Source organism: Natrix helvetica (genome assembly GCF_964273705.1).
Source record: "Natrix helvetica genome assembly, chromosome: 11".
NCBI lineage: Eukaryota > Metazoa > Chordata > Lepidosauria > Squamata > Natricidae > Natrix > Natrix helvetica.
Genome location: NC_138562.1, coordinates 9359205 through 9383554, shown reverse-complemented (window position 1 = coordinate 9383554; position 24350 = coordinate 9359205). Strand labels below are relative to the sequence as shown.

Below are 24350 nucleotides of genomic sequence, written 5' to 3'. Positions count from 1 at the left end.
TGGGAACCCTGACAGCCAGCAGTACTGCACTCTAACCACTGTGCCACCCAGTCCCCTTATATACTGCCCCGTAGTTCATTACATCACTCTCTGTGCGGTTTACAATGTAGAAGCATTCTTTGCATATTGCCTGCAAGAATCTGGGTCCTCATTTTACCGACCTCAGAAGGATGGAAGGCCGAGTCAACCTCGAACCCCATTGGGATCGAACTCCAGGCTGTCGGCTGTGTTAGCTGCAATACTGCACTTCACCCCCAGGGCTCCCGATGCTGCACCGGGCCCATCCAGTTGGGGCAGATGTAATGGCACAATGCAGCGGCCATCATTTTGGGGAAAGCGGCAAAACAACCATATGTTGAGTATTTGTATTGTCAATGGTAACCCTCTTCCCTTTGGTTTTTCAAAGGTCTCTGAGGTACAGGCACGTTCAGCAGTTCTTTCCTGGAATGCCCCAGCTGCAGCCCAGAATGAAGAACCCCAGAGCCTCCCTCCTGAAGCTTTTACTTTTGAAGTTGCAATCTCGAACAGCGGTAAAAATGGAAAATTTAAACCCCTTTACAGGTGAGTCCATTTTCATAATTGAATGGCATGGCTTTCTTAGCAGGCCACCTGACGGCCGGTGCCAATCAGGATTGTTTTTCCAGCGTTGTTTCCGTGGAAATAATTTTAAACGTTGAGCTTATATTTGCTTCCGCTGTTGAACTTTGAGCGCCAAATCCTAGAAGTAAATTTTAAGATTAGCTTGCAGAACTACTTTTTAACCTGTGCCATCCTCCCTGAGATCTAGTCCTAGCATTTGTCAGCTGATTTGTCATTGTAACCATGTTTTTATTTTAGGATTTTCCCCTCCGTGCAAAAGGCAGAGGGATTTTGTAGCTCATTATTTATGTTGTTGTTATGATCTAATGGTATCTTCTCTCCCCCCCTCCCCCCCCTTTACAGTGGTGAGGATGTAACATTTACTCTGTCTGAACTCCGACCAGCAACTGATTATCATGTCAGGTGAGCATGGAAAACAAAAGTTTATCAATAGCAAGACAATAAAACAAAGTTCATAATGTTTTAAATTTGAAGGGGAGGGGTTTTGGGGGAGGCCTTCCATCAAAGGGTACAGGAGACCTGGAAATTGCACTAAAAAGCGCCAAAATAGGGCTTTTTGTTTGTTTGTTTTTAAACCTTGTTATGGCCCTTGGATTTTGTTGTCAAATAAAATGAAAGTATAAAGGCTATTGTGAGTTTAGAGTAGATATTTGGGTCTTGAGAGTGGGGAGAGAGGAATCTGGAGCTGTGGGTCTCTAACTTACTCTCTGGAAACAAATACTGTGGGGGTAAGACACTCCTAACACCCCTTGGGGTGTGTGCTCTGTTAAGATACAGCCTGTTGTGCCTTAAAATGCTTCTGCCGTACTGCCGTAAAATGGCTTCTACTGTACAGCGCAGTGGAGTTGCCATGGTAATGGCTTCACAGTACTCCACAAGGGGGCTCCCTCTGGCAAAGTGGTAAATCCAACATTAGAAATTACCTTTGGTCCAGATACTTTCCCCCTATAAATAAATACCTGGGCAACTAGTTTCAAATAAAGTCTTCCGCATCCCAAATGTATTCCAAATGAAATTCCTGAAATAGCTGCATGTCAGCCTTATGTTAACCATGGTCTTTTTTTTTCCAGATCTCCGTGTCATTGTATGTTAGTAGCTTCTCCTTGGTTTAGTTTGTTTCATTGTATGATTGGCATTATTTATCTTTAGGTTTACTGAACGCTTTATATATTCCCCCTTTCAAAACACTTTCCCATCTCCAACAAACCTTCAAAATGAACATATAACGAGAAGTTATAGAAGAAAACCAGGATAAGACTAAGGCTTTGTTTTTATAGCTATAGTAGCTGATAACCTGGCATTGCCTGGGTATTTATTTATCCTAATCCTGTATTAGACAGGAAAAGGAATGAGTTATATCTATAGTGCCAAATCAAAGTAATTTTATTTACAGGGTTTTATAAGTCTAAGTAGAGTATACAAATTATAAAGTAAGCAGACACCTCCCTTGACAACTTGCCCTCTTTGCTTGAAGTTTAGGGCCTAGGATGTTTTTTTTTTAAAGACCAATCCCCCTTACCAGAAGGAGCCCCTTGTGGTGTACCATGAAGCCGGTATCATGGCAACTCCACTGTGCTGTACAGTAGAAGCCATTTTAAGGAACAACAGGCTGTATCTTAACAGAAGGTGAATCCAAAATACACACTTATCATATAATTCATTCCTTTCATTTCAGTGGCCAGCCATTGCAGAGTTATGCTGGAACACACACACACACACACACACACACACACACCCTGAGAGGTGTTAGGGGTGGTTGAAATTGCTCAAGGCTTCCAGAGTTATGCTAGAACATAGAGTCATTTATATATAGATACAGATAGATATATGTCTGTGTTGACTTCATGCAGAGTTTCGGCATCGGGTCATTCCACCAAGGAATCTGTTTCAGAGCTGGTGAGTTTTACTACCCAGAGTTGTGAACCGGATCCTCCAGCTGCACCAAAAGTAGTCAACAAAACCAAAAACAGCCTGACTTTACAGTGGAAGGTAAGAAGAAAGCCAAGAATGGATCCCGACCTCTGTGTGGGTCATAACTGAGTTTCCAAAAGAAATAACATATATATTTTTAATTTAAATACATAGCTGGAGAATGGAGGTGTGTTTCCTGTAGGAATGAAGTTGTGAGGCCTGCAGCCTTCTTTTCTTTTGGATCTTTGGCCTGCCACACTTTCCATTATTCTACTATGCATTTTCTATTGTGGGAAAATGGGAGGGGGGATGGTAAGGAGTGAGATGGTATGTAGCCATAACAAAATTCGTTCTAGAAAGCCAAGGTCATCCTTTGTCTGCACCTGACTGGAACTGGATGGGTGGAGGCTGCCAGCATGGCAGTGGAATATTGGACCATGGGATGGACTTGTGGGTGTGGGGGCAAGATCTTGAACTTTCAACTGGGTGGGGAAAACCGGGAAGCTTTCAGATTCAGGTTTTCCCAGATGTGCCAACGTGGCTCTCTTAATAAATTGGAACTTTGAGGGATCCTTTGCCTCGGACTCTGATTTAATTTTGGATGCTATTTGGAACCCTGACAGAAGTATTGGGAATGCTTCAAGTTATGAAGTAATTTTCTCTCTAAATGACCTAGCAAACTAACTTTTTCTTTCTTTCTTTTCGCAGTCCTCCAATGACAATGGGTCCAAAATAACTAGCTACCTTTTAGAATGGGATGAGGTATGTTTCCTATGTTTAATGAATTATTATCAATCTTAATAATTCTGGTGTTCTGCTCAAGACATTCGTCTGCATTTGGGTAAAACATCCTTCCTGCAACTCAAGAAGGAAGATCTTATCTTCCAACCAATCCACTTTTCTGGAAGGCAAGAAACAGAACTTCCAAAATGGGTTTTCGCAAAAAACGGGCCGTTTTTGGGAGGTCCGCAGAGTGCTCAAAAAACTTTTTTTTCTTTTAATTTGCCTCTTGTTTTTTTTTAAAAAAACCGTTGTATTTATTAGAAAACCACAGCCAGGGGATAGATCACGTATTTCATAGGGACACAAGACTGCCTTGGTTAAGGCTTACATAGCCTGATTATGGATTACCATATTTTTCGGAGTATAAGATGCACCGGAGTATAAGACACACCAAAACAGGCATGCGCGTGTCAGCCAGCTGGTCTTTGGGTTTCCCGCGCTCTGGCGTGCAAGACTAGCTGGCCAGCGTGCATATGCACACACCTTCCAGTTTGGGCACTCTGTGGTATAGTATCACTGGTATAGGCTTTCCTGCTTGAGCAAGGGTTAGACTAGAAGACCTCCAAGGTCCCCTCCAACTCTTGGCGTTGTGCTCTTCTTTGAAAAGGGGAAGACGGGAGCCTTCAAAGAATGCTACTACGGTCATCTAAAGCAGCACAAAATCACCAAGCTGTCCCCCTCTACCAAATACGCGTTCAGACTAGCAGCCAAAAATGACATTGGCATGAGGTAAGAAAAAAAGAGGGGGGGGAGGTGTTGTGGGTTCATTGTTTCCACAAAGACTTGTATGTCTCAGCTTCTTCGCTAACCCCACCATGTTTTCTCCTCCCCCAGTGGGTTTGGCGAGACGTTGGCCTGCTTCACCATCGGAGTTGTCCCGCCACCGCCCCTCCCACCCCAGCTAAGTCAGGCAGGCGTGAACTGGCTGTCACTCAAATGGGGGCCTCCCAACGGCATGTCCTCGGACGACTCCCTGACGTACATTTTGGAAATGGAAGAAGAAGGTTCGGTGAGTAGCTTTCGAATCCAGGTCCTCAGAGTTTAGAGTAGGGAGAGAGAGAAGACTTGGAAAAGAGCAGCTGCCCTCCGGGGTGGATTAGAAGGTTGCCTAGTGAATAATTGCGTTCTGTGCCATTTGCCCGTCCCAGAGGATCTGGTAGTCAATGAACCCCTCTGAGACTCATTTAGCATCCCATTGTTGCTACTCAAAAGCCTTCTCCTTCGAAGAAGGGCCAAACGCAGTAAACAGTGGAGTTGCGTAATGCTTTGGATTCAGAGAGAAGGCAAATGGATGACACTGGAGGATATCTGACTGTTTATCAGGAATAATGGCTCTCAAGCAGGGGAGGAGGTAGCTATAAGAAATCCATTAAAATAACGGAAAACTGTTACCATTCCAGAAGTTGTTTTTGGCAACGTGTGATCTACTTGTTTTGAGAAAGGCAATATTTTCTAATAATCAAAGAATGAAGCAGTGACTATTGATAAATCAATATTGATAAAGGGACGTGGTGGCTTAGTGGCTAAGACAATGAGCCTGTCGATCAGAAAGGTCAGCAGTGCGGCGGTTCGAATCCCTAGTGCTGCATAACGGGGTGAGCTCCCGTTACTTAATAATAATAATAATAATAAGTTTGAATTTATTAGCCGCTCCCTTTCCAAGTAGGACTCGGGGCGGCGTACAATGGGGCATATAAAACATAGAGAATATACAAAAACACATAGGCATACATACAAAACATACATACGCATACACGGACACGGACTCGGAGGAGGAAACTATTTACATCATATAGATAATTAAAAAACCAGCATTAAAATACCCCGATTGTAAAAACCCAATATACAATTAAAATTTAACGTTTAAAATACAATTTAAAAACAGTTAGGAGGAATAAGAAAGATTACGATTGAGCCAGGCCAGATAATTGAAAGAGGTGGGTCTTCAGCTGTACACGGAAGGAGCGGAGATCGGAAGTAATCCTGATGTCACGGGGGAGGTCATTCCACAGGGCTGGGCCCATCACAGAGAAGGCTCTGCTCCTGGATGTCGCCCCCCGGCACTGTTTGGCGGACGGCACCCGGAGAAGTCCCTCTCTGTGTGAGCGAATTGGTCGTAGGGATGTGTGGGGCAGGATGCGATCCTGCATATAACTAGGCCCTGTGCCAGCTTCTGCCAACCTAGCTGTTCGAAAGCACGTAAAAATGCAAGTAGAAAAATAGGGGCCACCTTTGGTGGGAAGGTAACAGCGTTCCATGCGTCTATGGCCACATGACCATAGAGATGTCTTCGGACAGTGCTGGCTCTTCGGCTTTGAAACGGAGAAAAGCACCGCCCCCTAGAGTCGGGAATGACTAGCACATATGCGCGAGGGGAACCTTTACCTATACCTTATTGATATATATATATAAGGTAAATTCCCTCCTCCCCACTCCCCGATCTTTGACATGAATGCAGATTCTTTAATGGGGAACACAAATCCTTTCTTAATAATTACTGGGGTTATGATTTTTTTTTTTAAAGTTACGATTGTCATGAATGTACTACATTATGTAATCCATGGCTATAAAGTGGAAAGGTTTACTAAGTAAGATGTTTAACACTGGACATATTTTTTTTCTTTCTGCAGGATTATGGCTTCCAAGCAGGGTACAACGGAGATGAGCTTTCTTGCACTTTAAGTGACCTTAGAAGAAACACTTCCTATAAATTTCGGGTAGGTGCCAAATCCAAATGACCAACACATCCACAAGCTGAGAAATCCCTTACTCTGCCCTGAAAACTGCTTACTAGTGACTTGTCCCTGCAAACTAGGTGAAATACATGACCTCTTCAAGGCTCTAGGAGACGTTTAGACTTCTGTTAAAGGCCTTTGGAAATGACTCGATCGAATCCTTCTTTGGTCCCTTCTAGTTCAATACTGAGGAACTTTAAGTAGCACCAACTTTTTTATTTTTTAAAATTTCTATCTGAAGATACCAGGGGTTGAATTTGGGACTTTCTTTACGCAAAGCTGGTGTCGTTGACATACGACTCTTTTGCGAACCTCGCTATGCTCCCCAGTCTTCAGCTATCCTTTATTAGCTTGCAAAATACCTTGTTCATTGATTGGAATATCATGAAGATTCTCCAGTCTGTGGAGTCCTTGGTCCAACGTGGTGCTCTCTGACCTTGGCATTTTCCTTGAGGATGTTGCGTTGCCCAACTAGGTTGTCATGCAAACACCAGTTCCAATCGGAATAGAGATGGAATGGACATTGGAGGTTTTCTAGTCCAACCCCCCCCCCCTGTTCATGCAGGAGAGGCTATACCAGGGGTCCAGCAACCCTTGGCTCTGGAGCCGCATGTGGCTCTTTCATCCCTCTGCTGCGGCTCCCTGTCGCTCGAAATATGGGTCACAACCGCCAATGTGTGATACCCGCCGGCACACGATTTATTGAGCTCTTCGACCCTCGGTAGTCCAACCATGGATAAATCCAAGAAAAGTTTCAGAAGAAAACAGAACATTTAATTCAATCACCTATGCTAGTTCTGTGTCCACTCAGGAAATAGTCAGGCACGGGAAGGATTTTGTAGCTCCCGGTGTTTTCTTTTCTGTGGGAAACGGGTCCAAAGGGCTCTTTGAGTGTTTAAAGTTGCCGACCCTTGGCCTATACCAGGGGTGTCCAAACTTGGGAACTTTAAGACTTGTGGACTTCAACTCTCAGAATTCCCCAGCCAGCATGGCTGGTTGGGGAATTCTGGGAGTTGAAGTCCACAAGTCTTAAAGTTCCCAAGTTTGGACACCCCTGGCCTATACCATTTCAGATAAGTGGTTGTCCAATCTCTTCTTAAAAACCTGATGAAGCATCCCAACTTCTGGTGGCAAGCTGTCCTACTGGTTAATTGTCCTCACTGTTAGGAAGTTTCTCCTTAGTTCCAAGTTGCTTCTCTCCTTCCAAATTCCCCTCTTACCAACACATTTTGCAGGTCCCCTGTGACAACCCTTCTTGGTTACTTTGTGCTCAACTTCATAAATACTTTCAAGTGTTGTGAAGCGAGTGAGGTTATTCTACATGTAAATATATTCTTAGAGTCATTGTGTGGAACTTCAGGCGTTTTTTTGACACCTATAGGCCTGTAATATATACCGTATTTTTCAGAGTATAAGACGCACCATTTCGCCCCCCTAAAAGTGGGTGAAAATTTAGGTGCTTCTTATAGATGGAATATAGGTGTTTTTGAATTCCCGAATCTTCTGCGTATTGCATTTTCGCCCTCCCCAGCTCCCAGGCCAAAAACAGGCACGTTTTTGACTAAAACAGGCCATGCAGAGCACCACAGAATGCTTCTGGGCTCGGTAGGGTGAAAATGCTACCCGTGGAGGCGAAAAACTCTTCTTGTTTTCCTCCTGTAAATGTAGGTGCGTGTTATAGTCTGAAAAATACGGTAGATGATCTATTGGAGAAAGACACTCCAAAGGTGTTTTTTCAAAAGGCAACTGGACTTTGTTTTTTTCCTTGAAGACAAAGACCCTTCTCATCCAAGACACCGAAGAAGAACTGAAGACGCTTTTTGGATGAGAAGCGAAAGGTTTTCAAGTAAAAATGCAGAAAAGCCAGTTGGGACACCTTTGGGAAAACCATAACCTGGATGAGCGAGAATCTCTACAGATGTTTAGTGGGATAAAGAGTTTTGATTTCTTTGCTTCCCTATATAAAAAGCTCTGATTTTTTTTTTTTTAAAAAGAAAAACCACGTACGCGTTTTTAACTAAGTTTGTTCTCTTTTGCAATGGGACAGTTGTTTGCTCACAACACGGAAGGGAAAAGTGGGGCCAGTGAAGTTGTGGAGTTTAGCACCTGCCCCGACAAGCCTGGGCCTCCGAGTAAACCAACTGTAAAGGGAAAAATCCATTCCCACAATGTGAAAGTTACTTGGGGTAAGAAAACTTCATTCCCTTGCTGAAGCTCTGTTTTGTTTTCCTCCCCTCTGCTGCCCTGCCCCCAATCCTTAGCTCAGGGGTGTCAAACTCGATTTCATTGACGGCCATCAAGGTTGTGTTTGACCTTGGGGAGGGGCGTGCGGTGGGCGTGGCTGGGGAGGGGCGTGGCCAGCTTGACTTCACTCATGTCGTGGCGACCCGAGTGCTATGCCAGTGAAAACGGGCTCCCAAGCTCCGTTTTTGCCCACGATGGCCTCCTTGCAACCCTCTGCCAGCGAAAACGGAGCTTGGGAGGGAGGGCCTATCTGTATAAAATGGAAAGAGAGTGAAAATGCATTCACATTGCATTTTTCCCCCTTGGTTCTGTAGCAAATTGCCAGGGTTTTCACAACTAATCCGAGATTAAATAAAAGGCAGTGCATCGCTTTCTGTAGGCGAGAGCTAAACTGTTCAACTCCAAGCCTTCCTTTCTGAGCCCAGCTCTTTATGTGAAGGTAGAGAGAAGCATTGCTGAAGAGAACCTTCCTTCGTCTATTTTTTCAGCCCGTGCAGTAATTTGCCGCTAATTATTGTCGACTTAAAACTTTTGGTTTTCTTTCAGTTCTAAACTGTTTCTGCATTTCTTCTTTAAACTAGACCCACCAAAAGATACTGGAGGATCAGATATTTCTTCATATATCTTAGAAATTTCCGAAGCCACTGCCGGTAAGCACCTGAATGTTTCATTTCTCTGTATATTACTTAAAAATGGAATCACGCTTTGAATTGATCTGTTTTTTTAAAAGAAGAAACTGATAGCCACTTATCTGAAATAGTATAGGGGGCTAGACTAGAAGACCACCAAGGTCCCTTCCAGTTTCTGTTTATTCTATATTCTACTCTACTCTACTTACTCTACTCTACTCTACTCTACTCTACTCTACTCTACACTATTCTTCTACTATATTCTATTCTATTCTGTTCCGTTCCATTCTTGCCCATGTCCCTGTCCCTAATACTGCATTCTAAACACTGTGCCACACTGAGCCATGGTGGCAGAGAGTTAGAATGCCGTATTGCAGACTAATTCTGCCAACTGCCATCAGTTCGATTCTCACCTGCTCACGGTTGACTCAGCCTTCCATCCATCTGAGGTTGGTAAAATGAGGGCCCAGATTGTTGGGGGCAATTGGCTGACTCTGTGAACTGCTTAGAGAGGGCTGTTAAAGCGCAGTGAAGCGGTATAAAACTCTTAAGTGCTTTTGCTATTCTATTGCTGTTAATGGTAACTACTATCCCCCACTGATTTCATGGTGTCTGCCTTAACCCTTTATAGAAAAACACCTTACTGCAGATTCATGTAACTTGGAATTGGCCGTTTCTCCCTTGGAAGAAGAATCATTTTCTCTATTGTATGTCTTTTTAAAGGTTGTGGGGAAAAAAGAGACGTTGTAAGAGAGAGAATAGCCAGGATTAACTTTTTGTAGCGTTCGACTGTTTCTTCTGAGATGTTGGAAGAGGTATTCTTTGTCCCACATTTTCCCAGGAATGGGTTGTGAACAGATCTTTCTTTTCCTTGCAGGCAGTAAATGGGAAATCGCCTATAAAGGTTCCACGAGAGAACATATATGTGCCCATCTCAAGCCTGGCATTTCTTACAGGCTGAAGGTGTCCTGCGTTGGTAGAGGGGGACAAAGTCAGGTGAGGGGAAAAAAAATATGTCTTGGAAAAATATGCAAGCCGAGTTTATGTTTTGTATTTGTAAGGTTAGGGGACTCAGTGGCGAAGACGCTGAGCTTGTCGATCAGAAAGGTTGGCGGTTCGAATCCCTAGCGCCACGTAACAGAGTGAGCTCCCGTTACTTGTCCCACCTTCTGCCAACCTAGCAGTTCAAAAGCAAGTAGAAAAATAGGAACCACCTTTGGTGGGAAGGTAACAGTGTTCTGTGTGCCTTCGGCATTGAATCATGCCGGCCACATGACCACAGAGACGTCTTCGGACAGCGCTGGCTCTTTGGCTTTGAAACGGAGATGAGCACTGCCCCCTAGAGTCAGGAATGACTAGCACATATGTGCAAGGGGAACCTTTACCTTATTTGTAAGGTATAGTTTCACATTGTCCTTGTTAAGATGGTGTTGCGGTTGGAATTTGGAAGGAGGAAAATGAGAGGATTTTCATACCTACAGAGTAAGAGAGTGGAATATAACAAATCCAAGTCTCTTCTTGCCAGTTAATTGATTTATTTGTTTTACGGTAGCCCTTGACTTACAACAAATGGTCATTTAGTGACCATTTCAAGTTACAACGGCACCTAAAAAAGTGACGTATGGCACATTTTTCACACTTGATGACCGTTGCAGCATCCCCGTGGTCCCATGATCAAAATTCAGATGCTTGGCAACTGAATCACATTTTATGGCCGTTGCAGTGTCCCGGGGGGTCATGTGATCCTCTTTTACGACAAGCAAAATCAGTGGGGAAGCCAGATTGGCTTAAGAACCATGTTTGACAACTGCAGGGATTCACTTAACAGCGGGGGCAAGAAAGGTAGTAAAATGAGCCAAATTCATTTAATAAAGGTCTTGACACTGCAATAGAAATGTTGGGCTCAATTGAGGTCATAAGTCGAGGACTACCCGAAATTGCATTTGTTTGAGGTGTGGCATGTTTTTGAGTTGGGTGGCTGGCTGAAGGTTTAAGTCAGGGGTGTCCAAACTTGGCAACTTTAAGACTTGTGGACTTCAACTCCCAGAATTCCCCAGCCAGCTCTGCTGGCTGGGGAATTCTGGGAGTTGAAGTCCACAAGTCTTAAAGTTGCCAAGTTTGGATACCCCTGGTTTAAGGGAATCAGCAAGTAACGTGTGATTTCTTTTTCAGCCCTCTGATGTCCTCACTGTCCAGACCTCAGCTGTTCCCCCCGGGCCATGTCGTCCTCCGTGTCTGTCTGGCAAAGCCAAGCCTAAGGAAATGACCCTGCAGTGGGGTAAGATCCCAGATCGTAAGAAAACAGAGTATAAAAATAATGTAAAGGTAAAGGTTCCCCTCGCACATAAGTGCTACTCGTTCCCGGCTCTAGGGAGCGGTGCTCACCTCCATTTCAAAGCCAAAGAGCCAGCGCTGTCCGAAGACGTCTCCGTGGTCATGTGGCTGGCATGACTCAACGCTGAAGGCGCACAAAACGCGCTTACCTTCCCACCAAAGGTGGTCCCTATTTTTCTACCTGCATTGTTTACATGCTAAGGCTGGCGGAAGCCGGGACAAATAACGGGAGCTCACTCTATTGCACAGCGCTAGGGATCTGAATTGCGGTCCCTCAGCCACCGCCGTCCCTTCAGTATAAAAATATTTAAGTGCAATCCTTCAATTAGAATAAAAGGACCGTGTGCAGTAACTCCCCAGAGTCCCATCCAATCAACTCAGAGAGTAATGGGGGTTGTAGTTCAAAACCATTAAAAAATATACCGTTTTTCCACCCTGGAAATAGACTTGGGTCAAGAATTCCGTGTCTTCTCTCTGCAATAAATCTGGGACTAGATGCAGCTCATTATACTTTTAACAGCGATGTTTCTGTCCCCAGAGGTTTTAGAACACAGTGAAATTCTACAGTCCTGGGAAAGGTTGGAGAGGCCCAATAAAATTTAAAGGACACTCTAAACAGAGCCCTAACAAAAATCAAAGTGGCCCATAAATAAGCATTACAAAAACAAAACAAATTGAAGTTATTTTTTCCTCTGGAATTGCTACAAGGCTGGTTGAGCAGTGAGGCAATTAGTTGAGCCAAAGGTATTGGTATGGGGGCATCTTTGGGCCTCTGCCTTGAAACGGGGGGTCACTTTTCCCCTCGTGATTTTCTTCTTCATCATCATCATCACTTTTATGACTGCTTGTTTATGACAGCAACAGAGTAGCAACAAGCAAAAGAACAGGCCAAAATAAATCCCTCTCTATTACATAGTTAAATGTAACTTTCCTGATTATTCCATATTTTTGGGACTATACGACGCGCCTAGCTTTTGGAGAGGAAAAGATTTTTAAAAAATCTGCGTCCCAGAAATTTCACGAACCATTTAAGCAAACTAATTGTCTCCTGCAAACTCCACTCCTCTTTCTCTCCTCTTTTATTTCCTCTGGGAGGGACCATTCATCGTCCACCTGTGGCCTTCCTCCCAAGTCGACCCCTGTTCCTTAGCTGTTCCCTTTGGCAACTCTGCGCATGCGCACACTGGGAACAGGCTCCAGCTGTTCTTCTGCCTCAGCGATGTCTGACTCCGAAGGCAGCTGATAACTGTCAAGACGGCTCTGGCCCCATCTCTGCCTCCGACACAGAGCCCTCATCAGACCCTTCCCCAGACTCCAGGACTGGCCCATGTCCCTCCCCAACCTCCTCACTGTCCGAATCTGCTGCCAGCTCTGCTGGCCACTGGTGGGCCACAACACATGGCCATGTCCTGTTTTGCAGATCCTCCTTCCGTAGATGGGGGCTCAGAGGTATCGGAATACCTTCTAGAAATGGCAAACAGCGACCAAGAAGAACACCGGCAAGCCTACCGGGGCCAAGCTTTGGAATGCACCGTGAACGGACTTCTTCCCGGGAGAACCTACTGCTTCTGGATACGGGCAGCCAACAAAGCCGGGGTATGCACTTCGGTTCTTATTAGAGAATAAATGGTTTGTTTAAAGCAGAGGTCGGCAACCTTAAACACTCAAAGAGCCACAGAGGTCCTATCCAAAAGCCCCCCATTCACTTCTGGTGCCGACCGGAAGTCCGGTTCCCCCACCACAGTCGCCTAGATGATGTAACGGTTGCAGTCCTTTGGTATGCATTGGCTTGGTGGGTCTCTCAGCGGTTTTTTTAAATTTTAAGGTCTTTTTTCCGTGCAGCTCGGCCCTTCCTCAGAAAAGGCAGAGATCTCTACAGCTCCAGGGCCTCCTGATCCATGTTTCACCCCCCTCTTAATGTGCAAAACTGCTACTTGTATAGTAGCTACGTGGGAGGTAAGTGGTTTTTTCCCCCCTTCCTTCCTTCTTTCCCTCCCTCCCTTTCTTCCCTACTTCCTTTCCTCTTCCCTCTTTTCTAATTTTCCTCCCTGCCTCCATTTTCTTTCCTTCCTTCCTTCCTCCCTGCCTCCCTCCCTTTCTTCCCTACTTCCTTTCCTCTTCCCTCTCTTCTATTTTTCCTTCCCTCCCTCCCTTTCTTTCCTACTTTCTTTCCTCTTCCCTCCCTTCTATTTTTCCTTCCTTCCTTCCCTCCCTCCCTCCCCCCCTCCCTTTCTTCCCTACTTCCTTTCCTCTTCCCTCTCTTCTATTTTTCCTTCCTTCCCTCCCTCCCTTTCTTCCCTACTTCCTTTCCTCTTCCCTCTCTTCTAATTTTCCTCCCTCTCTCCCTCCCTTATAAATGCAATAAATGTGTTTTTGTACGAAGAGTACTATATAAATCAAAAACTAAAAACTACACAGTGTCTGGGGTTGACCAGGTGTGTGGCATGCTTTTAGAACATTCCAGAGCTTTTTCTTTTTCTTTCTTTCTTTTTTTGTGTCGGAAGCACCAAAGTGCTTTTTCATGGTGAAAGGATGTGCCACTGACATCACTGTTGCCAGGAGGAAAGCTCAGCTGGGGCCTCCTTTTGCGTCCCTGTGAGGTTTTCCACTGAAGGGGTACCCGTTTATCTCATGGGAGTCACCCGCTTTCGAATCGCTGGGTTGGCAGGAGCTGAAGCGTGTGACGGGAGCTCACCCAGCCCAGTGGCCAGCAACGGGCCTCGAATGTCAGCCCAAAGATCATCAGCCCAGCATTCTAACCTCATGAGCCACCCACACTCTTGCAAAACAAAATAAATTCCACAGCTAAGATTTTTGAGAGCAGGAGCTGCTTTCTCTTTCAGTCTCTTTTAGCATTCCTTCTTAACAGCCATATTGTAGTTGTGTTTGCAAGATAGTTCCCAAACTTCCAAGAAGTTTCTTCCAGAATTTGTGATCCTTAGGAATGTCCCCAAACGGCAGGATTTGGGGTTAGGGTTTGCTAGGCTTCGCCTTTTCTAGGTACTTAAAAGCAGCAGATATAATAATCTTAAGTGAAGCTGCAAACTGCAAAATAAGTACCATGTGGATTGAACAGGGAAGTATACACCCCAAAATTGACTTTACTAGCTACTAGTAAAATAGTGGCTCAGTGGCTAAGACTCTGAGCTTGTCGATCAGAAAGGTCGACAGTTCGAATCCCTAGCGCCGTGTAACAGGGTGACCTCCCATTACTTGTCCCAGCTTCTGCCAACCTAGCAGTTCGAAAGCATGGAAAAATGCAAGTAGAAAAATAGGAACCACCTTTGGTGGGAAGGTAACAGAGTTCCATGCACCTTTGGCGTTTAGTCATGCCGGCTACATGACCACGCAGACGTCTTCGGACAGCGCTGGCTCTTCAGCTTTGAAACGGAGATGAGCACCGCCCCCTAAAGTTGGGAAAGACTAGCACATTTGTGTGAGGGGAACCTTTTTGATAAATGTGTGTGTGTGTGTGTGTGTGTGTTTCTATTGCCCCCTTTTGAGAACGTTTGAGTTTATAAATGCAAATGTTAACTTCTCACCCCTTTCCTTTATAATTTCTCCAAGAGCCCGCCGTGTAATGGGGCAGAAGTTAGCGAATACAGACTGGAATGGGGACAAATGGAAGGATCTATGCATATAGTCTATACTGGCCCTCTGCTGTGCTATGAAGTGAAGGGACTTTCCCCTGCGACTACTTATTATTGCAGAGTACAGGTATGTATGTGTAGATTTGGGTAACGGCATTCTTTTTTTCTGAGATTTTAAAACATTGCATTATGTTAAGGCTGTGAGCTGTATATAAAACATATGAAGAACGGTTGCAGGAACTGGTTGTGTCTAGCTTAAGAGAAAGAAGGACTAGGGGAGACATGACAGCAGTCTTCCAATATCTCAGGGGTTGCCACAAAGAAGAGGGAGTCAATCTATTTCCCAAAACACCTGAGAGTAGAACAAGAAACAATGGATGAAAACTAATCAGGGAGAGAAGCAACTTAGAACTGAGGATAAATTTCCTGACAGTTAGAACAATTAATCAGTGGAAACAGAAGTTGCCTCCAGAAGTTGTGAATGCCCCAACACTGGAAGTCTTTAAGAAGATGTTGGATAGCCATTTGTCTGAAGTGGTGTAGGGTTTCATGTATATATTCAAGTGATATTTTTTGGCAATTTCTTCTGAGATTTTTTTTAAAAAGTCGTTTTAAGCTACAGCGTTGGGATTTTCTGATAGTCCCTTTTTTCCCCTGCAATTTTTTTTTAACCAGCACATCAATCAGGTGCTGCCATCTTGTGCGGCAAAAATGTACTGTTACTACTTTTACTATAACAGAATAGGAACATTTAAGAGAAAAGATTCTTAAGTCAGAGGAATTTGGTCTGTCAGTTTGCCATCAAACTCCAAGGAGTTGAAAAACAAACGTTTTTCAAAGTACCGTTTTATGTTTTCGGATCTCTTTTGCAATAATCTTTGTAGGATTGGACAACTTCTTTCATTTGGACTTTTTTTTTTTTTTTTACCGGTTCTGGTGTGAAGTTAACACCACCCAATGTCTCCGTTCCAATTCAGAGCTAAATAAAGCTTCACGAGTATTAGGATAAAAATAGTGATTTGTCTTTCTTAACTTCGATGGGCAACCTTCAAATCTTACAAAGGAGTTATTTCTTCTCTTGGTGGCCTAGATCAATGTCTCCCAACCTCGGCAACGTGATGTATGGACTTTTAATTCCCAGAATATTCCAGAAGCTGATGGCGTTTTGCAAAATTCTGGGAGTTGTCCACGTGTTGCTGAATTTGAGAAACACTGGCCTAGATCAGGGGTCAGCAAACTGCGGCTCTGGAGCCACATGTGGCTCTTTCCTCCCTCTGCTGCGGCTCCGTCACCGGTTGGCATCACAATTTTGAGAGGAGCTTACGGTGGGGGGAGAGGAAGAGAAGCACAGTGCGCCAGGAGAAGACTCTATGGCAAGGGGAGGGTTTTCCAGTTGTCTCCACAATTGATAGGGCTTTCGGTTATGACGGGTAGAGGAAAAAGTACGCTAGGAGGAGACTCTATGGTGGGGGAAGTGAACTTCCGGTCAGCTCCAGAATTGAATGGGGCTTCCGGTTAGGACATTTGTGGCTCCCGGTGTTTTCTTTTCTGTGGGAAACGGGTCCAAATGGCTCTTTGAGTGTTTAAGTTTGCCGACCCCTGGCCTAGATCAATCTCAGTTGCTCATGCTTGGCTAGGAGAATGGCTTCTCCAGCCAGTTGATTGAACTCCTTTCTAGGATGCTTGTTCTTACTATTATTATTGGTCTGGTTATTTAGGATTAAATGCATATCCAGGGGTGTCCATGTTCGCTAGGCTGGGGAATGAAAATGGAAATAAAGGTAGAAACAAGGAGAAATGTTCTGACAGTGAGAACAGTCAACTCATGGAACAGAAGTTGCCTTCAGAGGTTGTGGGAGCTTCATCCCTGGAAGAGACTGGTGTCAGCGTTCCAAATATCATGCAGAATTAAATCAGAGTCCAAGGCAGAGCTGTCCTTAAAGCTCCAATTTAATAAGACAGACATGTTGGCACATCTGTGGAAATCCCAAATCTAAAAGCTTCCTGGGATTCCACCCAGTTGAAAGTTCATGGTCTTATCCCCACGCCCATAAATCCATCGCACGGTCCAATCTTCTTCGGCCACGCTGGCATCTCCCCCCAGCTGGTTCCAGTCAGGTGCAGAGGTGCGGAGACAAAAGATGACCCTGGGCTTCTAGAAAGGAATGACAACAACACACTCCACAATTCTACTCCTTTCTATTCCCCCCTCCCAACTACTACACTAATGAAACAGCACAGTGAAATAATAGAAAGTGTGGCAGGCCAAAGATCCTAAAAAGGAATATGACTACAGGCCTGACAGCTGGACTGCCATCTGTCAGAAATGGTGTAGGGTCTCCTGCTTGGGCAGGGGGTTGGACTAGATGACCTACAAGGTCCCTTCCAGCTCTGTTATTCTGTGGAACAGCTTCCCTTCAGAGGTTGTGGGAGCTTCATCCCTGGAGGCTTTCAAGAGGAGACTGGACTGCCATCTGTCAGAAAGGGTATAGGGCAGGGGTGTCAAACTCCCAATTACCCCACTAACGAAGCAGCATAGTAAAATGAGAGAGAGTGTGGCAGGCCAAAGATCCTAAAAGGAATATGACTGCAGGCCTGACATTTGAGTTTGACACCCCTGGTGTACGGTCTCCTGCTTGGGCAGGGGGTTGGACTAGATGACCTACAAGGTCTCTCCCAACTCTGTTAATCTGTTAAAAAAAAAATCCAAAACATCTGGAGAACATTGTGTAGAGGAGCCTAGCTTCACACTTGTTGAAGTGACGCTTCCCTTTCTCTCTTTTTTCAGGCTGTGAATCTGGCTGGCCCTGGACTCTTTGGGGAAATCGGCACCGTGACGACCCCAGCTTCCGTGCCAGCTGCGGTGGCAGTATTGAACTTGCTTGAAGAAGATCAGCTGGAAGGCCCTCTTCCCCTCTCCACGTGCCTTGCTCTTCACTGGGAGGAGCCTTGCTGCCATGGGGCAGAGATCGTTGGCTACCACATAGAGTATGGGGAGAAGCAGGCCTTAACAGTCAACAGAGTCACAAGCCATGTCCTAGAGAACCTGCAACCTGACACTTTATACAGGTGATTGGCAATTTGTGACCCCAGGACGGGTGGTTGGATGGGCCAGCTTGAGTCTGAAGAACGTCCATTTACATTCTGACCTGGGCTTCCCAAGATTATGAAGCCGACTCCTCATCCCGATAAATCCTCTTTTATTTAGTTCCTCTCCAGCAAAGTCCCTGCCAACAGTCTTTCAAGAGATTTCACAACAACAGACCTTTATCAGGCTTGGAGAGGTGCCAGGCTGATATCTTTCAAACACCACTCTGTAGCAGACAATACTTGGCAAGAAGTCAGGAAGAGATCTTCACCCTAATGAATTGAATTAATTGTCTCCTGCAAACTCCACTCCCCTTTTGCTCCTCTTTATTCCCTCTGGGAGGGGCCATTCACCGTCCACCTGTGCCTTTACTCAAGCCCTTGCTCCTTAACTGTTCCCTTCTCCTGGCAGCTCTGCACATGCACACATCGAGAGCAGGCTCCAGCTGTTCTTCTGCCCCACTGATATCTGACTCCAAAGGCAGCTGATAACTGTCGGACAGCCCTGGCCCCCTCTCTGCCTCTGACACAGAGCCCTCGTCAGAGCCTTCGCCAGACTCCCAGGACTGGCCCATCTTCCTCCCCAACCTCCTCACTGTCCGAATCTGCTGCCAGCTTTGCTGGCAAACCACAACACTTTATTAAATTTGTGTGCTGCCCATCTCGCATCAAACAACTCTGGGTGGCACACAATATCTTCACTGGTACTCCCCAATTTGCAAGCGTTTGTTTGGGGGCCATTCAAAGTTACAACGGCACTGAAAAAAGTAACTTGTGACCAGTTTTCACTCTTATCCCCTGTTGCTGTATCTCCATGGCAACTGACTCCCGTTTATGATGGTTGCAGTCTCCCGGGGCCACGTGGTCACCGCCTGTTGTGACCTTCTGACACGCAAAGGCAACACAGTTCCCTTCACAACCGTGTTACTAACTTAAAGCTTCAGTGATTCACTTCACTGCTTTGCAAAATGCGTCGTAAAATGGGGCAAAAGTCCCTTAACTGTCTCGCTTAGCAGCCGGGGTGTTGGGCTTAATTGTGGTCATACATCAAGGACCGCCTTTAAATCAGAGCAAAGATTCTGGGGGGGCCCTCCAGCGGCCAGCGGAGCTGGTGGTAGGCTCAGACAGCGAGGAGGATGGGGAGGAACCTGGGCCAGTCCTGGAGTCTGGGGAAGGCTCTGATGAGGGCTCTGTGTCGGAGGCAGAGAGGGGGCCAGGGCCATATGCCAGTTATCAGCTGCCTTCGGAGACAGAGATCAGTGGGCAGATGAACAGTTGGAGCCTGTTCCCAGTGTGCGCATGCGCAGAGTTTCCAGACGAAAGGAACAGCTAAGGAACAAGGGCCAACTCGGGAGTAAAGGCACAAGTGGACGGTGAATGACCCCTCCTATAGGGAATAAAGAGGAGCAAAAGGGGAGTTTGCAGGAGACAATTAGTTCGCTTAATTGGTTCATGACTCTCCGAGACTCCTTGTCAAGTACAGCTTTGCGTTTTGCAGATATCGGCCTGGCAGCTCTCCAAGCCAGATAAGGTCTGTGACTGTAAATTCACCTTTGAAAGACTTTGCTGGATGTGAACGAGAGGAATTCACAGTAACTTAATAAAAAGGTTTTGTCGGGAGAAGGAGTTGGGTTCACGCTCTTGGGAAGCCTCGGTCAGAACAGATTCATTCATTTAGTCCAGGGGTGTCCAAACTTGGGAACTTTAAGACTCGTGGACTTCAACTCCCAGAATTCCCAGGGAGTTGAAGTCCACGAGTCTTAAAGTTCCCAAGTTTGGACACCCCTGATTTAGTCCCTCGATCTCTACAGCCTTCCTCTCATACAAGGGAGTCTGGCTGGGGATCTTCTGCCAACGTCAACTTTTTCCTCTGTTTTACTCCCTGACAGAATCCGAATTCAGGCCTTCAACAGTCTTGGGACTGGTCCTTTCAGTCCATCCATCAAAGCGAAAACCAAGCCTTTACCTCCGGATCCTCCGCACCTGGAATGCGTGGTCTTCAGTTACCAGAGCCTTAAACTGAAGTGGGGGGAAGGTCCTAGCAGGGCTTTAATTGCCAACCCCACCCAGTTCAATTTACAGATGGAAGACAGGCTGGGCAGGTGAGATCAACCTGGGGAATGTGCTGTCTTCCCCCTTCGTGTGTGGGCTCAGGGTATGGAGGGGGAACGTTTCTCTTCTTTTTTTAAAAAAAAGTTTTCTTTTTATTCTCTTACACACCATTGTAAGTGTACATTCACATCATGGTTATTCTTATTTACATTTGTCATTCTTATACATTTGTTATTCCATTTAATAGGTTATAATATACAATTTGGATTGCTCTATTTACCATCCCTTCTTCCTGTTGCAACACCACCTTCTTTTCCCTTTCTTTTCTCCCTCCCTCCCTTTTCTATTTTCTTCCTTCATCTTCTCCTTCCCCTTCCTTCTTCCCTTACCTCTCCCCTACTCCTACTCATCCTCTTCCCCTTCCTACCCTCTCTCCTTCTCTATCTCTCCCTTCCACCCTCCTCTCCTTCTCTCTTCCTTCCTTCCCTCCTCTTCGTCTCCTTCTCTCCTCCTCTCTCCCTTTCTTTTTCTGTTGTTATAGGGGTCTCTTTCAAATCTCAGTTTATGTTTTCCACAAACCCAAATATAATTTAGTATCATTCCTTATTTACTTACCTTTCTTAGCCTATCCTAACTATGTTTTTTCCCCTTTATATCTCTCTCTTGAATATATACATGTATATTTAGTACTTTCTTTTCTATTTTCCTCTCTTCTGAGGGAGAATACAATACAATACAATAGCAGAGTTGGAAGGGATCTTGGAGGTCTTCTAGTCAAACCCCCTGCCTAGGCAGGAAACCCTATACTGTTTCAGACAAATGGCTATCCAACATCTTCTTAAAGACTTCCAGTGTTGGAGCATTCACAACTTCTGGAGGCAAGCTGTTCCACTGGTTAATTGTTCTAACTGTCAGGAAATTTCTCCTCAGTTCTAAGTTGCTTCTCTCCTTGATTAGTTTCCACCCATTGCTTCTTGTTCTACCCTCAGGTGCCTTGGAGAATAGTTTGACTCCCTCTTCTTTGTGGCAACCCCTGAGATATTGGAACACTGCTATCATGTCTCCCCTAGTCCTTCTTTCTCTTAAGCTAAACATGCCCAGTTCCTGCAACTGTTCTTCATATGTTTTAGCCTCCAGTCCCCTAATCATCTTTGTTGCTCTTCTCTGCACTCTTTCTAGAGTCTCCACATCTTTTTAAAATCGTGGCGACCAGAACTGAGTGCAGTATTCCAAGTGTGGCCTTACCAAGGCATTATAAAGTGGTATTAACCCTTCACGTGATCTTGATTCTATCCCTCTGTTTGTGCAGCCTAGAACTGTGTTGGCTTTTTGGGCAGCTGCTGCACACGGCTGGCTCCTATTTAAATGGTTGTCCACTAGGACTCCAAGATCCCTCTCACAGTTACTACTATTGTGAGAGGGATCTTGGAATCCTAGTGGACAACCATTTAAATATGAGCCAGGAATGTTTCTTTGAAGTGGCAGCTCAGAAACAATGAATTCATCTTTAAAAGAAATTTGCCTGCCTGGTTGGAGGGATGTCCCAAAGGTGCTTTTTCCAAGAGCAACTGGACTTTGTTTTTTGGACTGGAGGGTTCGAGTATTTGTCAGATCTTTTCCCGTTTCAGGTTCATCACGGTCTACAGTGGCCCCTGCCACACCTATAAAGTGCAACGACTTAGTGAATCTACAACCTACTATTTTAAAATCCAGGCATGTAACGAGGCTGGGGAAGGGGACTTTTCCGAAGTTTACGCATTTGCCACAACCAAATCGCCACCGCCTGCCATGAAAGGTGAGGGGCATTGAACATATATGAATGGCGTTCATAAAGGGGGCAAGATTCGACCCCTTAAAAAGAGAGGCTCTTCAATGCATAACTGTTTGTTTCTGCTTTGATAAGTTATGCTTCACGGTGTGTGTGGGTTTGTGTTTGATGACCAGTATAGTTTTGAAAGATATTAGATCGGTTTAGTTAAAGGCAGTTTCTCCTCCTGTCACTTCGGTTTGGAAAAAAAATTTAGATGGCCCTCGGATAAAGCGCACAAAATGAACTGAAATGCAGAATGTCCCTTTTGGGAGAGGGGGCGGTCTAGAAGCATCAAATATAAATAAAATAAATAAATAAAAATAAATAAGTATCAGTCTTCCCAAACCATTTATCCTAAATTATCCAAAGTCACGTATTAGAAAAATCCTTTGTCAAGGTTCCAAATAGCATCCAAAATTAAATCAGAGTCCAAGGCAAGGTATTGCTCAAAGTTCCAATTTATTAAGAGAGCCATGTTAGCACATCTGGGGAAACCTGAATCTGAAAGCTTCCCGGTTTTCCCCACCCAGTTGAAAGTTCAAGATCTTGCCCCCCACACCCACAAGTCCGTCCCTTGGTCCAATCTCCCACTGCCATGCTGACAATTGCACCCATCCAGTTCCAGTCAGGTACAGAGGTGCAAAGACAAAGGATGACCTTGGCTTTCTAGAAAGGAATTTTGTTATGGCTGCATATCATCTAATTCCATACAATCCCCCCTCCCATTTCCCCACAATAGAAAATGCATAGTAGAATAATAGAAAGTGTGGCAGGCCAAAGATCCAAAAGGAATATGGCTGCAGGCCTGACATCCTTATTTACATATCCCTGTTGGGATTGGATAAATGGGTTTGTGTCATTTCCCAAAGAAAATCACTTTTACCCAATTTAGGGTAATACACCCCAGATTCAAAGGCTTCATTCAGTATTCGTCATGATCTTCCCCAAAGAGAGTAATATAAAGGTAGTTCTTGACCTACAATAATTCATTTTGTGACCAAAGTTACGACAACATTGAAAAAAAGGGGACTTGTGACAGTTTTTCACATTTATGACCATTGCAGCATCCCCTTGATCACATGATCAAAATTCAGATGTTTGGCAGCTGGCAGGTATTAATGACGGTTGCAGCATGCCCGGGTCATGTGATCACCCTTTGGTGACCTCCTGACAAGCAAAATCAATCACTTGCATGCAACCGTGTCACTAACTTAACAAAGGCAGTGATTCTGCGGTAAGAAAAGTCGTCAAAGGGAGCAAAATTCAATTTCTCGCTCAGCAACAGAAATTTGGGGCTCAGTTTTGGTCATAGGTCAAGGACTACCCTGTTTCCTTGAAAATAAGACCTCCCCGGATAATAAGCCCAATGGGGCTTTTGAGCACATGCGCTAAAATAAGCCCTCCCTGAAAATATTGCAACACAGCAGCAGCCATGAGGTGGCCACGCTCGCCACCACCTGCACCTCAAAAATAATAAGACCTCCCCGAAAATGAGGCCAAGCGCTTATTTTGGGGGTCAGAAGAAAATAAGACCCTGTGTTATTTTGGTTGCAATTGTCATTTGCAAGGCATAAGTTTCTGAAGCTTCTGTCTGTAATCATTGATATAATGGCTGTGTTAGCAGCCCCTGTTTTTTTTATTAAGGTTCAACTCTTCTAATTCTGAATTAATCTAAGAAAAGTCTGTTGCTTTGGCCTTCTCAGCAGTTAGTAGAAAAAAAATATTTGGTTGGATTAAAGCATTATGATAGCAAAACCATTCTTGTCAAGGAGTGCATTGCAGCATATTTATATAAATACTTTTCACTCTGGATGCCTTTGCTTTATATATATATTATGGATGAGGAAGGAAGTCTTGTTTTTAAACGTTGTTATAGGGTAGCCATAAGGTGCTTAAATTGTAATAAGACCCTGTCTTATTTTCGGGGAAACACAGTACCTGTAACCCAGTGGGACAGTATCAAGGGTGGGGGGGACACATTCCAAAGCCTTAATTTCAGCAGCACCTTCTTAAATTATTTCCACCAAATGCCCATTGGGGAATAGAACCAACCTTGTAAAATTAACCTGCCAAGAAGCTCAACTGGATGGAAAAAAAGAGTAGGTGGAATGGATTTTGGTACAGTGACTCTAAACCAAGTTGCACTTTGAAAGGTCGTTGAAGTTCGTTCAGGGGGATATACGGACGCTATTTGCTGCTGTTAGCTAAAAGGAGGACAATCTGTAGCATGAGTGTTTTAACTTCCAACTTGTTCCAAATTGCAGCACCCAAAGTCCACCAGCTGGGAGACAATGTCTGTGAAGTCACCTGGGAGCCTTTACAGCCAATGAAGGGTGATGCCATTGTTTACATATTGCAACTTGCCACTGGGAGGGAAACGGATCAGGTAATTCCAGAAGGATCTTTTTTTTTAAAAAAAAAACAGATATTATGGGGAAAAGCCTCCCCACCGCCAATACATTAACTCTGAATGCATCGTTGTATAGCAGGGGGCATCCAACCGTGGCAACTTTTAAGATCTTGGCCAGCTGGGGAATTCTGGGAGTTGAAGTTCGCAAGTCTTCAAATTGCCAAG

The 24350-nt window shown here is 44.8% G+C and overlaps 1 protein-coding gene across 4 annotated transcripts in view; it reads left to right on the top strand.

Annotated features, from left to right (window-relative positions):
* The window catches only part of FNDC3A (fibronectin type III domain containing 3A), a 66383-nt gene that overhangs the window by 37860 nt on the left and 4173 nt on the right, over positions 1–24350 (top strand). For all 4 annotated transcript variants that reach the window (XM_081964076.1, XM_081964073.1, XM_081964074.1 and 1 more), the window contains exons 8-25: positions 407–561; positions 943–1002; positions 2451–2589; positions 3220–3273; positions 3902–4023; positions 4129–4303; positions 5925–6011; positions 8077–8215; positions 8855–8923; positions 9780–9898; positions 11075–11180; positions 12657–12832; positions 13079–13192; positions 14804–14953; positions 17615–17895; positions 19803–20015; positions 21594–21760; positions 24040–24161. In XM_081964076.1, coding sequence (XP_081820202.1) covers positions 407–561; positions 943–1002; positions 2451–2589; positions 3220–3273; positions 3902–4023; positions 4129–4303; positions 5925–6011; positions 8077–8215; positions 8855–8923; positions 9780–9898; positions 11075–11180; positions 12657–12832; positions 13079–13192; positions 14804–14953; positions 17615–17895; positions 19803–20015; positions 21594–21760; positions 24040–24161 — 2448 coding nt within the window. The remainder of the gene's footprint in view (positions 1–406; positions 562–942; positions 1003–2450; positions 2590–3219; positions 3274–3901; positions 4024–4128; positions 4304–5924; positions 6012–8076; positions 8216–8854; positions 8924–9779; positions 9899–11074; positions 11181–12656; positions 12833–13078; positions 13193–14803; positions 14954–17614; positions 17896–19802; positions 20016–21593; positions 21761–24039; positions 24162–24350) is intronic.